A 12,504-nucleotide genomic window follows, 5' to 3' on the forward strand; every position below is an offset into this window, starting at 1 on the left:
TTGGTAAATTCAAACCTATTGTTAACGAATAGTCTCTGCAACACTGGACTCCATAGGATAGAAAAGATGTAAAGGCTTTAGAGTGGTATAACATAGATTGATCAGGATGCTAACTCCTATGAAGAAATGGATATAAAAAAGTATTTTTTGTTAACAAAATGGATTACAAGGCAATATAATGGCTTTAAAATTATGGAAACATATAATAATTGAATTAAAGTACTGAAGATAAAGGACAAGTGTAGGTTCAAAAATAAATGAAAGAAAACTTAGTACGTAAGGCACAGGAAACATTTTCACTCAAGACATATTATGGGTGAATAATGAAGTTGGCTAAATGGCTTCTATCCATCATGTCATTTCCATGTATGTATTTCATGTTAGTTTAGGTTGGGGAGGGTAGTGTATTTAAATTTTAGAGTTCAATATAATAATTCCAAATTCTGATTTGATCTTCATTCTACAACCTGTAATGCAGGAAATGAGCATTTATCTTGCTTTACTAATGTGAATAGATATATTTAAAATACTTTAGTAGACACAAAATGCTGGTGTAACTCAGCGGGTGAGGCAGCATCTATGGCGAGAAGGAATAGGTGACATTTCGGGTCGAGACCCTTCTTCAGACTTTGTTGCTTTGGGAGAAGCAAAGTAAGCAATTTATCTCGTAAAATATCTCTCGTTTCCCTTAGCCCTCTCAGTCTGAAGAAGGGTTTCGACCCAAAACGTCACCTTCCTTTTCTCCAGAGATGCTGCCTGATCCGCTGTGTCTATCTTTGGTTTAAACCAGCATCTGCAGTTCCTTCCGACACAAACTATTTACTTTCGTGGTTTCCTATGGACAAAACTCAGTCCCAGAATTGTGAAAAAATGACATATCAAACATATTCAGAATTATCTGGGACAATAGTATTAGTAACAGTGAATGCTTTGGTGGATTTTGAACGATTCACTGGAAATAATCTGATGCATTCTGTAATTTTGTGGTGCTACTTGTCGCATTCCTTTTGATAGAAAGCAAAGCAAGAATTTCATTGTCCTATCTGGCACAGATGACAATAAACTCTTTTGACTTGTCTTGAATGCTGAAACTACAAATTGAAAAGTTTACAATTCCACACTTGGACATTATGCAATGGTCTTAGAACTTGAACAGCACATTTGGAAAGTAGTAGATATTCACTAACAGTAAGTTTGAATTTGGTATTTATCATAAAATCTTTATTCATTTAATGTCTAAATAGGTGAAAATATTCAAATGAAAGCTGAGTTCACAATTGTGATAGTAATTGTAAGCAAGAAAACAGAAGAAACAAGTCAATTAACATCCAAACATTTGAAAAATGTTCCCAATGTTGGGCGAGTCCAGAACCAGGATCCAGTCTAAGAATAAAGGGGAGGCCAATTAAAACTGAGATGAGAAAAAATGTTTTCACCCAGAGAGTTGTGAATCTGTGGAATTCTCTGCCTCAGAAAGCAGTAGAGGCCAATTATCTGGATGTTTTCAAGAGAGAGTTAGACAGAGCTCTTAAAGATAGCAGAGTCGGGAGATATGGCGAGAAGGCAGGAATGGGGTACTGATTGTGGATGATCAGCCATGATCACATTGAATGGCGGTGCTGGCTCGAAGGGGCGAATGGCCTCCTCCTGCACCTATTGTCTATTGAAACCCCACGCGGTCACATGGAGAACGTACAAACTCCATACTCCTGCACCTATTGTCTATTGTTTATTGTTTGTTGTCTATTTTAGTTGTGTAGGAAGGAACTGCAGATGCTAATTTAAACTGAAGATAGACACAAAAAGCTGGAGTAACTCAGCGGGTCAGACAGCATCTCTGGAGAGAAGCAATAAGTGACGTTTTGGGTCGAGACCCTACTTCGGTTGCTTGTTGCATTAGTTGCTTTGACGTGTATTGGACATGTGGAATTTGAAGTACTGTTCTTAATTTCTGTCACATGTCAATTCACAGAACCTAAATTTGGAGCGGCAGCGAGAACAATGTGCATTGGAATGTGCTATTCAAAGGCGGAGCAACTGAATGACCTTCTGCAAGCCAGCATTGAATGTGGGCAAATGACACATAGTTATCCAGCAGGTAAAGTGCATGTGTAGCAAGGTAACGTGCATGAAGTACATGTCCAAACTGTACTGTGATGGCCATCAAGTGTATTGATCCATGACAGAATTCATTATGGCATTCACAGTACAATGAATGGCAGCCACATCACAGTTCTCATGTTACTGACTAAAACATTACATTGTAGCATAGAGCCCCTATGGTTAGGCTTTCAGCAGATGTGCAATGCCATAAAACGAAGAACGTTTAAACAGCAGAACATTATTTATGTAAATCATCTGCATTCTTAAGTAAGACAATTAGGAATGATAAAGTAAACAAAATATTAACACTTTTGAACAATGTATCACTGAGTCAGTCCCACGTTTAGTGTTTCTGGTCTACACTTTTATATATGTTAAGTAGAATTAACCTACAGCATTAACATTCTGTTAATACATACAGTATTAACATTCTGTTTTCTTATTGAGTCCACACACAAGATTAGAAGTTGTTCAGCACGAGATGAACACACATCCCGGCATCTTCATACAATGGTGTCTGCCTTGTGCTTTGTGTGCGTGGTGGTGGAAAGATTGGTGGAAACAGGGACGAGACGTGAACGCTCTTTCCTTGACCCCAGCATGCTGTTAATAATACTGTACAGGAAAGAAACAGGGGCAGCACAATGTGCAGTGGTAGAGTTGTTGTCTTACAATGTCAGAGTCTCGGTTTCATGAATACGGGTGCTGTCTGTATGGAGTTTGTACGTTCTCCATGTGACCGCGTGGGGTTTCAATAGACAATAGGTGCAGGAGTCGGCCATTCGGCCCTTTGAGCCAGCACCGCCATTCAATGTGAATCTCCCCATATCCCCTGACTCCGCTATTTTTAAGAGCCCTATCTAGCTCTCTCTTGAAAGCATCCAGAGAACCTGCCTCCACCTCCCACATCGCAAAGACTTGCAGGTTTGCAGGTTAATTGGCTTCTGTAAATTGCCCCCAGTGTGTAGGATGCAAAAGTGTAGGATAGAACTGGTGTAGATCGATGGGCCGAAGGACCTGTTTCCATGCTGTACCTCTAAACTAAACTAAGTCATTTGCTCCGATTTCTCATCACAGTGCTAATGCTTTACTTAAACATTTAACCTGTTTCTACCTTAACTCAGTCAAGGTAACACGATAATCGCCTCTCCCCTTCATACGTACAGTATCTTGCCATTTTTTTCTCCCTCTTATTTTTAGACAAATAATCTATAAATCTTTCCTCAAACACTTTTATGCAGTAGACAATGATCCTTCAAAAACTCCTGGTTGAATGTTTATGTGGTCATGGCCACCAGTTATGCTCTTTTGTTGAAATGGAAACAATCCTCATATCTATTAGTTCGAGCTTTCATTATTTCCTGAATCCCTTATCCCTCACACTCCTTGTACTTGTCAAGAGAAAATACCTAGCCTGTTTATTCTTCCTTGATAAATATAAATGCACTTTGCCAATATCATTCTGATCGATTTTTTCATTGTAACTTCTCCTATGTTTTTGTGTATCTTTATTATAGTACGAATATCAGAGCTATTTATAGTTTAATATACCTTGTTTAATTTTTATCTTTTCTATTTAATGATACTACACATTGTATATCTAGAATGTGTTTCCACAATCTGGCATAAGAAATGTATGTAGATCTTGCTTCCTAACCCTGCACCCATTTAAGTTTCAAGGACCAATTGTTATGAAATCAACTATCAGAAACTAAGGTTCTTGGTGCAAAGCACAAAGGGTTGAAGGAACTCAATGGATCAGGCAACATCTGTGGAGGAAATGGATAAACTAGGTTTTGGTTCAGGTCTGTTGAAGGATCCTAATGTTCCATGTTTGTTCTGTTCCCTTTCATTCCCTCACCCCCCCCCCCCCCCCCCCCACCTCCCCACATTCCCACATTCCCTCCACAAGTGATGCCTGATCTGTTGAAGTCCTCCAGCACTTCATGGTTTTCTCAAGATTGCAGCAACTGCAGTTTCTTGTGTGCGCAAGATCTTAGGTTGTGTCTCCTTGTTAAGTGCATATATTGGTGGATAATTCAAATAAGACAGTTGGAAGTGACATGAAAGTGAAAATGACTGTGGAACAGCATCCCTCTCTTCATCAGAACTGCCCCTCCATCGACTCCTTTAAATCAAGGCTTAAAACCTATTTCTACTCCCTAGCGTTTTTGAGGCCCTCTGAGGGGGCGCTGTAAACAGTTTATGTATGTATTGTTAGGTTTGTGTACCATTGTATGTAGCACATTAGTATCTGCACTGATGTACAGCACTTCGGTCAATGTGAGTTGTTTTTAAATGTGCTATACAAATAAAATGGACTGACTGACTTGAAAGAGGCAAAATAATATTGTCAACTAAATGAAGTATCTAATGAAATATGGGTTCAGTACTGACATCTATATTAACAATTTCGATGATAATGTACAGGGCATGTTTAGAAGTGTGCGGAGGACGCCAAAATAGGTGGTATTGTAGACAGTGAGGATGATTATCAAGAATTACAGCATGATCTTGATCAGCTGAAAAACTGGGCCAAGGAGTGTTTGTAGGCATTAGGAGTACAAGTACATAGCTCCCTGAAAGTGGCATTGCAAATAAATAGGGTGGTGGAGAAGGCTTTTGGCATGTTGGCCTTCATCAGTCAGGTAACTACAAAGAAATTGTTATGTTGCAGTTCTTCAAGACATTAGTAAGTGCATTTCGGGAGTATTGTGTTCTGTTTTGGTCACTCTCCCATTTAAAACATTCCATTAAGGATGTTGCCATGAAATGAAGACTATAGCTAGCGGCTGGGCAGGCTAAGATATCTATAATAAAATAAGATACCTATAAGGTGGATGCATAGAGGCTTTTACCCAGAGTAGTTCAATAGTGTTTTATAATAGGATGCAACTGCAGAGTGAAATTCTTTTTGCATATATTACCCATGCGGTGCTACCATTTGTGGCGCCATTATTCAAAGTCCAAAGTTCGGTCAGCCCGTGCGCTCGATGTACTGGAGCAGTTCCCGCGAACCAACGTCCCTCTCCTCTCCTCGCCCGGCCATCTTTGTGTCCCAATGACATCTCCTGCAACCGACCTTGAAGGCGCTGTTGGCATTACCCCGGTTCAGCCTCCTACCGGCCCTTGCTCCTCATATGCAACGTCTCCAGATCCCTCACGGTTACGCCGGCAATGAGCCTTCGGGCGGGTGACCAGACCCATAATCAAGAACCAGAGGACATGGGTATAAGGTGAGACAGGAAAGATTTCACAGGGACCTGAGGGACAACATTTTTCACAGTGTGGTGGGTATATGGATCAAGCTTCCCAAGGAAGCTGCTGAAGAAAATAACAATATATGAAAGACATTTGGACAGATATATGCATTGGAAACGTTTAGAAGGATGTGCGCCAGGCCTTGGCAAATGGGACTAGTTTGGATGGGGCATTTTGGTCAGCATGTTCGAGTTGGGCTGAAGGGCCTGTATGACTTTTAGACTCTTAGTGTTTCAAGTATTTTTCTTGTTTTCACTGTGGAAAAAATAATAGTAAACAAAAAAATGAGGGTACATACATCATGTGGCCGAAGAGACAGTTGACATTTGCGTGCGATAGGATTTTATGTATGGTTGTGTTTGTTTCTGCCCTGGACACCATTTGCTACATTTTCGTATTTGTTATTTTGTACATTTACTTAACTGGTATGATCCATGCATCAAGGAAAGCCGGGTGGATATCTGAACTTGGTGGCACCCATTTTGATATACTGTAATGAAACAGAATTGTACGATTCACTCTGCGGTTGAACATACCTTGGTGTTGAAACAACTTCATTGAATAATCCGTTTCTAATTTCAAATACTGAAGGAATTCAGTCTACTGTACTGTCCAAAGCATTAACATTAAATATATTCAATTGTAGGGTTTCTCGGTACCTTCTCTACAGCAGTTTTTACATCATTCGCTATTCAAGGGAAGCCTATTGCTGAGTGGGGAAGGAGGATGATGGAATTGATGCCAACTGCAGAAAAATACTGTGAAAGGAAGATGAAGCACTTCTCAGGTAAAATGAATTAAATTCTATATATAGAATTTCTACTATTTATTTTAGTTTCTGACTGAAATAAAACACAATCTTTACATAAAATATAAATTGTAAAAACATTTTGCTACATTTGTGTTCGAGAATATTGTGTTAACTAAAGGCTCTCGCTATCTTAAAATCTCAACATTTATCATTTACTTCTGTTATAGTGAATAAACAAATTGATACGTCTAGAATATGACAAAATTAAACAATCTGTGCATAAAATATAAATTGTGAAAATGTTTTGCTACATATTTGTGCTAGAAAATATTGTGTAACTAATGGCTCCGTCTTCATCTCAACAGTTATTTATTTCTGTTTTATTGAATAAAGAAATAGATATGTATTTAACACTTATTATTGGCATGAATAGTGTGTAACAATTATTTTTATATAGTGTGTGTGTGTGTGTTTATATGTGTTGTTTGTATATATATGTATGTGCATATGTATATATGTGCGCGTGTATATATGTGCACGTGCGCATATTTTTATTTATTTATTTTATTATTATTATTTATTTCGAACAGAATAAAAGAATAAAAATCAAGTATGAAACAGCATACAAAAAAACAAAACAAAAATATTTATAAAGTGTCATAAACAATATCTATAAATAAATGAAATCATATGTGTCCGAAAAGGAGCAGGAAGAAGCCAAAGCTTATTAATTCCCACCCCTTATTCAACTGCTTGTAATTATCTTATCCAAATTTAGCAGCTATATGTACACCATATGTACACCAGCCACTATATGTACACCAAATTATTTACATTTATACACTAATATTATACACTAATCAAATAATACATATATATATACACACGCACATATATATTTGAGTTACACGCTATTCATGCCAATAAGTGATCTCTGTATCATACTAAGGTCAGGTCGGGGGGAGTTCTCCCCCCCCCCCCCCCACCTCGGGTACCATATAATCCCGTGCTACCTGCTCCATGGGCGGATAGTCTCCCCCACCTGGTTTTCCAGGTGAGGAGGGGGCTGTGGACCCCCAACAGGACCAAAAACAAGACCTGCCAAAGGGCGGAGGAGCTTCGAGTGAGCCAACAGCCATCCACACTTCAGTAGAAGTTGCGATCACTGTCGTACATCGCATTGTATGGAATGATGGTAAAGCACACACATAAACCACAACATCCTATACTTCCAGCGGCGGAAGTCCGCAGGAACTGGTGGACAGAGATGTGTGGTGCGTCCGTCACCGTTTCCGTTGGAAACCAGCACCACTGTGTCGCGAATGTTTTCAACGATGATGATTGAATGAATGTATCACATGGCAAGAGTGTTCATACTCTGAGTAATATTGAAATGTTTCCCCCCCCCCCCCCCCCCATCAATTCCCCTGGGAATTAATTTCTCTTATGTGCCTCTCAATTGCCCACAAATCCAATGCCACCCATCTACACGGCTGGCAATTTACAAATGCCAATTAACCTACCTGAACACTTTTCGGACGTGGGAGGAAATAGGAGCATCTGGAAGAAACCCACACGGTAACAGGGATACGTGCAAATCTTCACAGATAACCCCTTGAATGTGTGTGAATGTGTGTGAGTGATTGGTGGTGGTCGGAGGGGCCGTAGGCGCAGATTGGCAGCCACGCTTCCGTCAGTCTGCCCCAGGGCAGCTGTGGCTACAGAAGTAGCTTACCACCACCGAGTGTGACTGAGGAGTGAATGAATAATGCGATGTAAAGCGCCTTGAGTATTAGAAAGGCGCTATATAAATCCCATCCATTATTATTGTTATTAGAATGGAGATGAGTACCTAGAGGAGGCATTTCTTTTGTACTGTAAATGATAGTAATCACAAAGAAGGCAGGCTAGCATCTCAACCTTCCAGGAAGTTTAAAGAGAATTAGCTTGCCAAGCACTAGAGCATTTTGGAGCGGTACTGTGGAATGTATCCTGACCGGTGGCATCATGGCATGATATGGCAATTCCAATGCACAGGCAAGCAAGTGGGTGAAAACAGTGGCAGACTCAGCCCGGTCGGTCCATCACAGGTACAGCCATCCCCTCCATCAAAAGCATCAATATAAGGGGCTGCCTCAACGAGGCGGTATCCATCTTCAAAGATACCCACCTTCTCACTGCCCCTTTGGGCAGGTGGTACACTACCTGGTACAGGAATAGCTACAGTACTTTCCTTCAAGAAGCAACCTGCATAACCATAATCTTACCTCGACTACTGAACACCACTGATCACCTCTTACACGACCATGGACTTTTCTAATTGTATATTGCACTCTATGCACAGGCTTCTTTTCAAAGTTTTGTGTGTAATTTATGCATCATTTATGCTTTTGTGTGGCGGTCGGAATGTATGTGGCCGTGAAATGTTCATTGTACCTGTACCTCATTGTACTTGTGCATGTAACAATAAACTCAACTTGACTTGAATCTGGAGAACATTGCCAAGGATAGTGGAGGCAGATTCAATTGTAGTGTAGTGTAGTGAAGGTCTAGGAGAAATAGATTTGTAGAGCTTTGGTCAGAGGGTGGTGGAGCAGTACTGCTCTTGCTTAGAATGGGGCAAACATGTTGGGCTGGATGGGCTGAATGGCCACCATCCATCGTGTGAACATTCCGCGATTCATTATTTCATTGTAGTTTCACATTTCATTATATGATCCAATTTTCTAAAGCCATTGCGATTCCAATGTTTTTGTAACTTAGTGGTAATAATGCTACTACAGTGCTAAGGAACCTGCTGTTTTGAATGATAATCTATGACATGAGAAAACTAATGCCTGTAGATTGAAGAACTGGCAACCTGAGGTAGCGTGTCAGGAAGCATCGCTGAAGAACATGGATAGGCGACGTTTCCGGTTGGAACCCTTCTTCAGTCTTATTCATGTTCTCCAAGGATGCTGTCTGCTCCGGAGTTACTCCAGGATTTTGTGTTTGTCTTTGGTATAAACCAACATCTGTAGTTCCTAGTTATCACATTCTGGCTGTGCTAATGATGATGTGGCAGGGTGCGATAAGTGGCGGGGACAGGAAGAATGTAGACGTGGAGTATCATCCATATATCTCTATTCAGGTCATAATTGAACATGATGAGATTCTAAATGTATTTGCTGTAATTTGCATCATTAAATTTGTTCATGTCCACAGATTTCCGTGAGAACTTTTTTTCTTTTGAAACCAATTGGCAATTTTACCTCCAACAGCGAGGGATTGAGAAGGATGGAAGTGATAAGGCAATTTTTCCCAAAACCTACAATATAGAAGAACAAAACAAGGTAATATCTGGGTGAAAAGGTGGCTAGTAATAAGAAAGTATCCATCCTTAATATCAAAATTAATTTAATGCACCTGCATACCTACATGAGAATATAATTTGATAATTACAAACTACCTTTTACATCACTCTATTTCACATTATCTTAGCTCAAAGTATCCTCCCTAATCATTGTAATATTAATTTCTGTACCTAGTTTTATTATACTTTGAATTCTTACAGTGCTACTATCGTATTAAAACATCAAATCTAGTATATTATCAGAATTATGTGAAGCATCCAAAGGTATCTCGAATGGATATAAAATACACAATGATATTTTTTGTTTTCTATCTTATGTTACCTCTGCGTGACATTATTGAATTTTACTAGGGATAGGTTAAAACAAGTATTCATTTTGTAACTCTTGTAAAATGAAGATGTTTACCAAGCAGGAGGCTTGTAAAAGGGTTTATAGAGTTTTGAGGGCAGCACGGGGCTGTTGCGGTAGAGTCTTGCAGTGGCTGAGACCTGGGTTTGATCCTGACTACGGCTGTACGAAGTTAGTATGTTCCAGTTTCCTCCTACATTCCAAAGACATACAGGTTTGTAGGCCAATTGGCTTCGGTAAGAATTGTAAATTGTCCCTAGTGTGTAGGATAGTGCTAGTGTACGGAGATCGATGGTCGGCACCGGTTTCTGCGATGTATCTCTAAATGAAACAATATAAAACAAACAAAAAATCTTTTGTAAATGATAAATCCTCTTATTGTGTATTGTAAGTTGGCTGAAAGGATATAGCAAGGATATAGGCATACAGAACTACATAAAGTTATTATATACCAGTGTAGGCATAAGATGAAGATACATTTTAAAAATCTGTAGGAACAAGGTTGGAAATATTGTATATAACATACACAACGATTCATTTGTGGGAAAGTAGTAGCAATATTAATAATCATTACAGTTCTATTTTATATTTCAATAAGTAGATACATGGCTTTGTCTGAACTTTATATTAATCGGCTCCATGTAGAAAAAGTGAACAGTGTAAATATAAGCCCCAATTAAACCTATTTAATATAGAAGCAAAGAAACCTAAAAAGCCCAAAGTATATAATTATACAATTAATTTGTAATATAACTTAGGTTTACAAACTAATTTGTGATAATTATCTCTGAATAGAGCTTAAGTGAATATTTGACATATCAAATATCTAAACTCTCATTTGATACTTACACAGGAATCTTAATCCTCTGATTTATTATTTTCATCAATCTTTCCTTTTCTCTTAAGTGAAGCACTCTTTGGACTTTCAATTCAGGAAACTAAATCTATTTGTTTCACCTGAGGCAATTCTCAGGTAGCTAGTTAAGTCACAGTGTAATATTATGTTTATTGTTTTCCACAACGCTAGAACTAGAAAATGTCTTAAAATGTCACAAGAACATGAAAACTTATAAGGTAACAAGTTGTTGGATAAATAAGATGATGGATAAATTATTTGACATAATTATGCCTGGTCATTTGCATTGTGTCTGAGGTCTCTTTACAGAACATGTTATGGTTTGTATCCATAGTACTTGTAGCTGGCATTGTCATAGATATAATTGTCAGCATTTACAAACACAACAGTAGTTTCCTTTCATAAAACTTTGTTCCTGGTCGTGATTTACTCTATTTAATGGAATGTAAAACTAAAATACAACACCTTTAAACAAAAGATCTAAAAATACATTTTCAATAAAAAAATGCAGAATCTTTTAACATAGTAAACATCACAAGGCATTAATATTAGATTGGAGGAAAACATAAAGGCTGCTGAAGGAGTATATAGAGAGGAAGTTTTTGGTCAATTCATCAAAGGGAGTCAAAGTGAAATGAGAAGGTATTGTGGCTATTAGTGAACCACACATGAGTGCCTTGTACTATATCAGCAAACCTAGACCACCGGGAGGGATGCATACACAGGAACAACATTGAGAGAGTAGCATGCAACCAAACTGCACCACAGTCACTTATTCAAGCTATTCTGGCAGCATCTCATCAACCTGCAACCTTAGCTTAATTTATTATTGTCGCATGTACCAGGGTTCAGGGAAAAGCTTTTGTGCTGTGAGCTATCCAATCAACGAACATCTATCTATCTATCTATCTATCTATCTATCTATCTATCTATCTATCTATCTATCGTTAATATATAAAACTCTCGTGCCATCCGTCCGGCTGCCGTCCGGCTGCCTTTCTGCCTTTTGATTCGTTTCCATCGTGTGATGTCATAATGCCCAATGCTCGCAGATGTCCAATCGCAATGCACAATGCTCGCAGATGTCCAATCGGAATGGATCCATTTACATGTACGGCTTCCGACTGCATTCCTTCCTTTGATTCACTGCAACTCCGAAATCAGACGCAGAATCGCCGAAATCTTTTCCATTTCGGTAGAGATTTCACTTTTCTTTCTAAGTATCTGCTCCTCATTACATTTCGTCGTGTTTAAGTACACGTTTTTAATCAAATCCTCCCCCCCACACACCCCCCAATATTTCAAAAATAAACTGGCTTCTCACCCATAGAAGCAGCACCAGCCCCAGCCCCTGTGGATGTTCCAACGTGTGATGTCACAATGCCCGATGTTCACATATGTCCAATCGGAGTGGATCCATTTACATATGCCTTTGCAGGAGCCCCAGCCCCTGGTGAACGTTCCATCGTGTGATGTCACAATGCCCAATGCTCAAATACATTGTTGCCATAGAGGGAGTACAGAGAAGGTTCACCAGACTGATTCCTGGAATGTCAGGACTTTCTTATGAAGAAAGACTGGATAGACTTGCCTTGTACTCGCTAGATTTTAGAAGATTGAGGGGGTATCTTATAGAAACGTATAAAATTCTTAAGGGGTTGGACAGGCTAGATGCAGGAAGATTGTTCCGGATGTTGGGGAAGACCAGAACAAGGGGTCACAGTTTAAGGATAAGGGGGAAATCCTTTAGGACAGAGATGAGAAAAACATTTTTCGCACAGAGAGTGGTGAATCTCTGGAATTCTCTGCCACAGAAGGTAGTTGAGGTCAGT

At 39.2% G+C, this 12,504-nt stretch overlaps 1 protein-coding gene across 1 annotated transcript in view; it reads left to right on the forward strand.

Moving 5' to 3' along the window:
- LOC116980073 overlaps positions 1-12,504 on the forward strand; it is a 34,734-nt gene that overhangs the window by 6,858 nt on the left and 15,372 nt on the right. The window contains exons 3-5 of the mRNA XM_033032166.1: positions 1,973-2,098; positions 6,011-6,151; positions 9,320-9,447. Coding sequence (XP_032888057.1) covers positions 1,973-2,098; positions 6,011-6,151; positions 9,320-9,447 — 395 coding nt within the window. The remainder of the gene's footprint in view (positions 1-1,972; positions 2,099-6,010; positions 6,152-9,319; positions 9,448-12,504) is intronic.

This window comes from Amblyraja radiata, chromosome 13 (assembly GCF_010909765.2).
Source record: "Amblyraja radiata isolate CabotCenter1 chromosome 13, sAmbRad1.1.pri, whole genome shotgun sequence".
Classification (NCBI taxonomy): Eukaryota; Metazoa; Chordata; class Chondrichthyes; order Rajiformes; family Rajidae; genus Amblyraja; species Amblyraja radiata.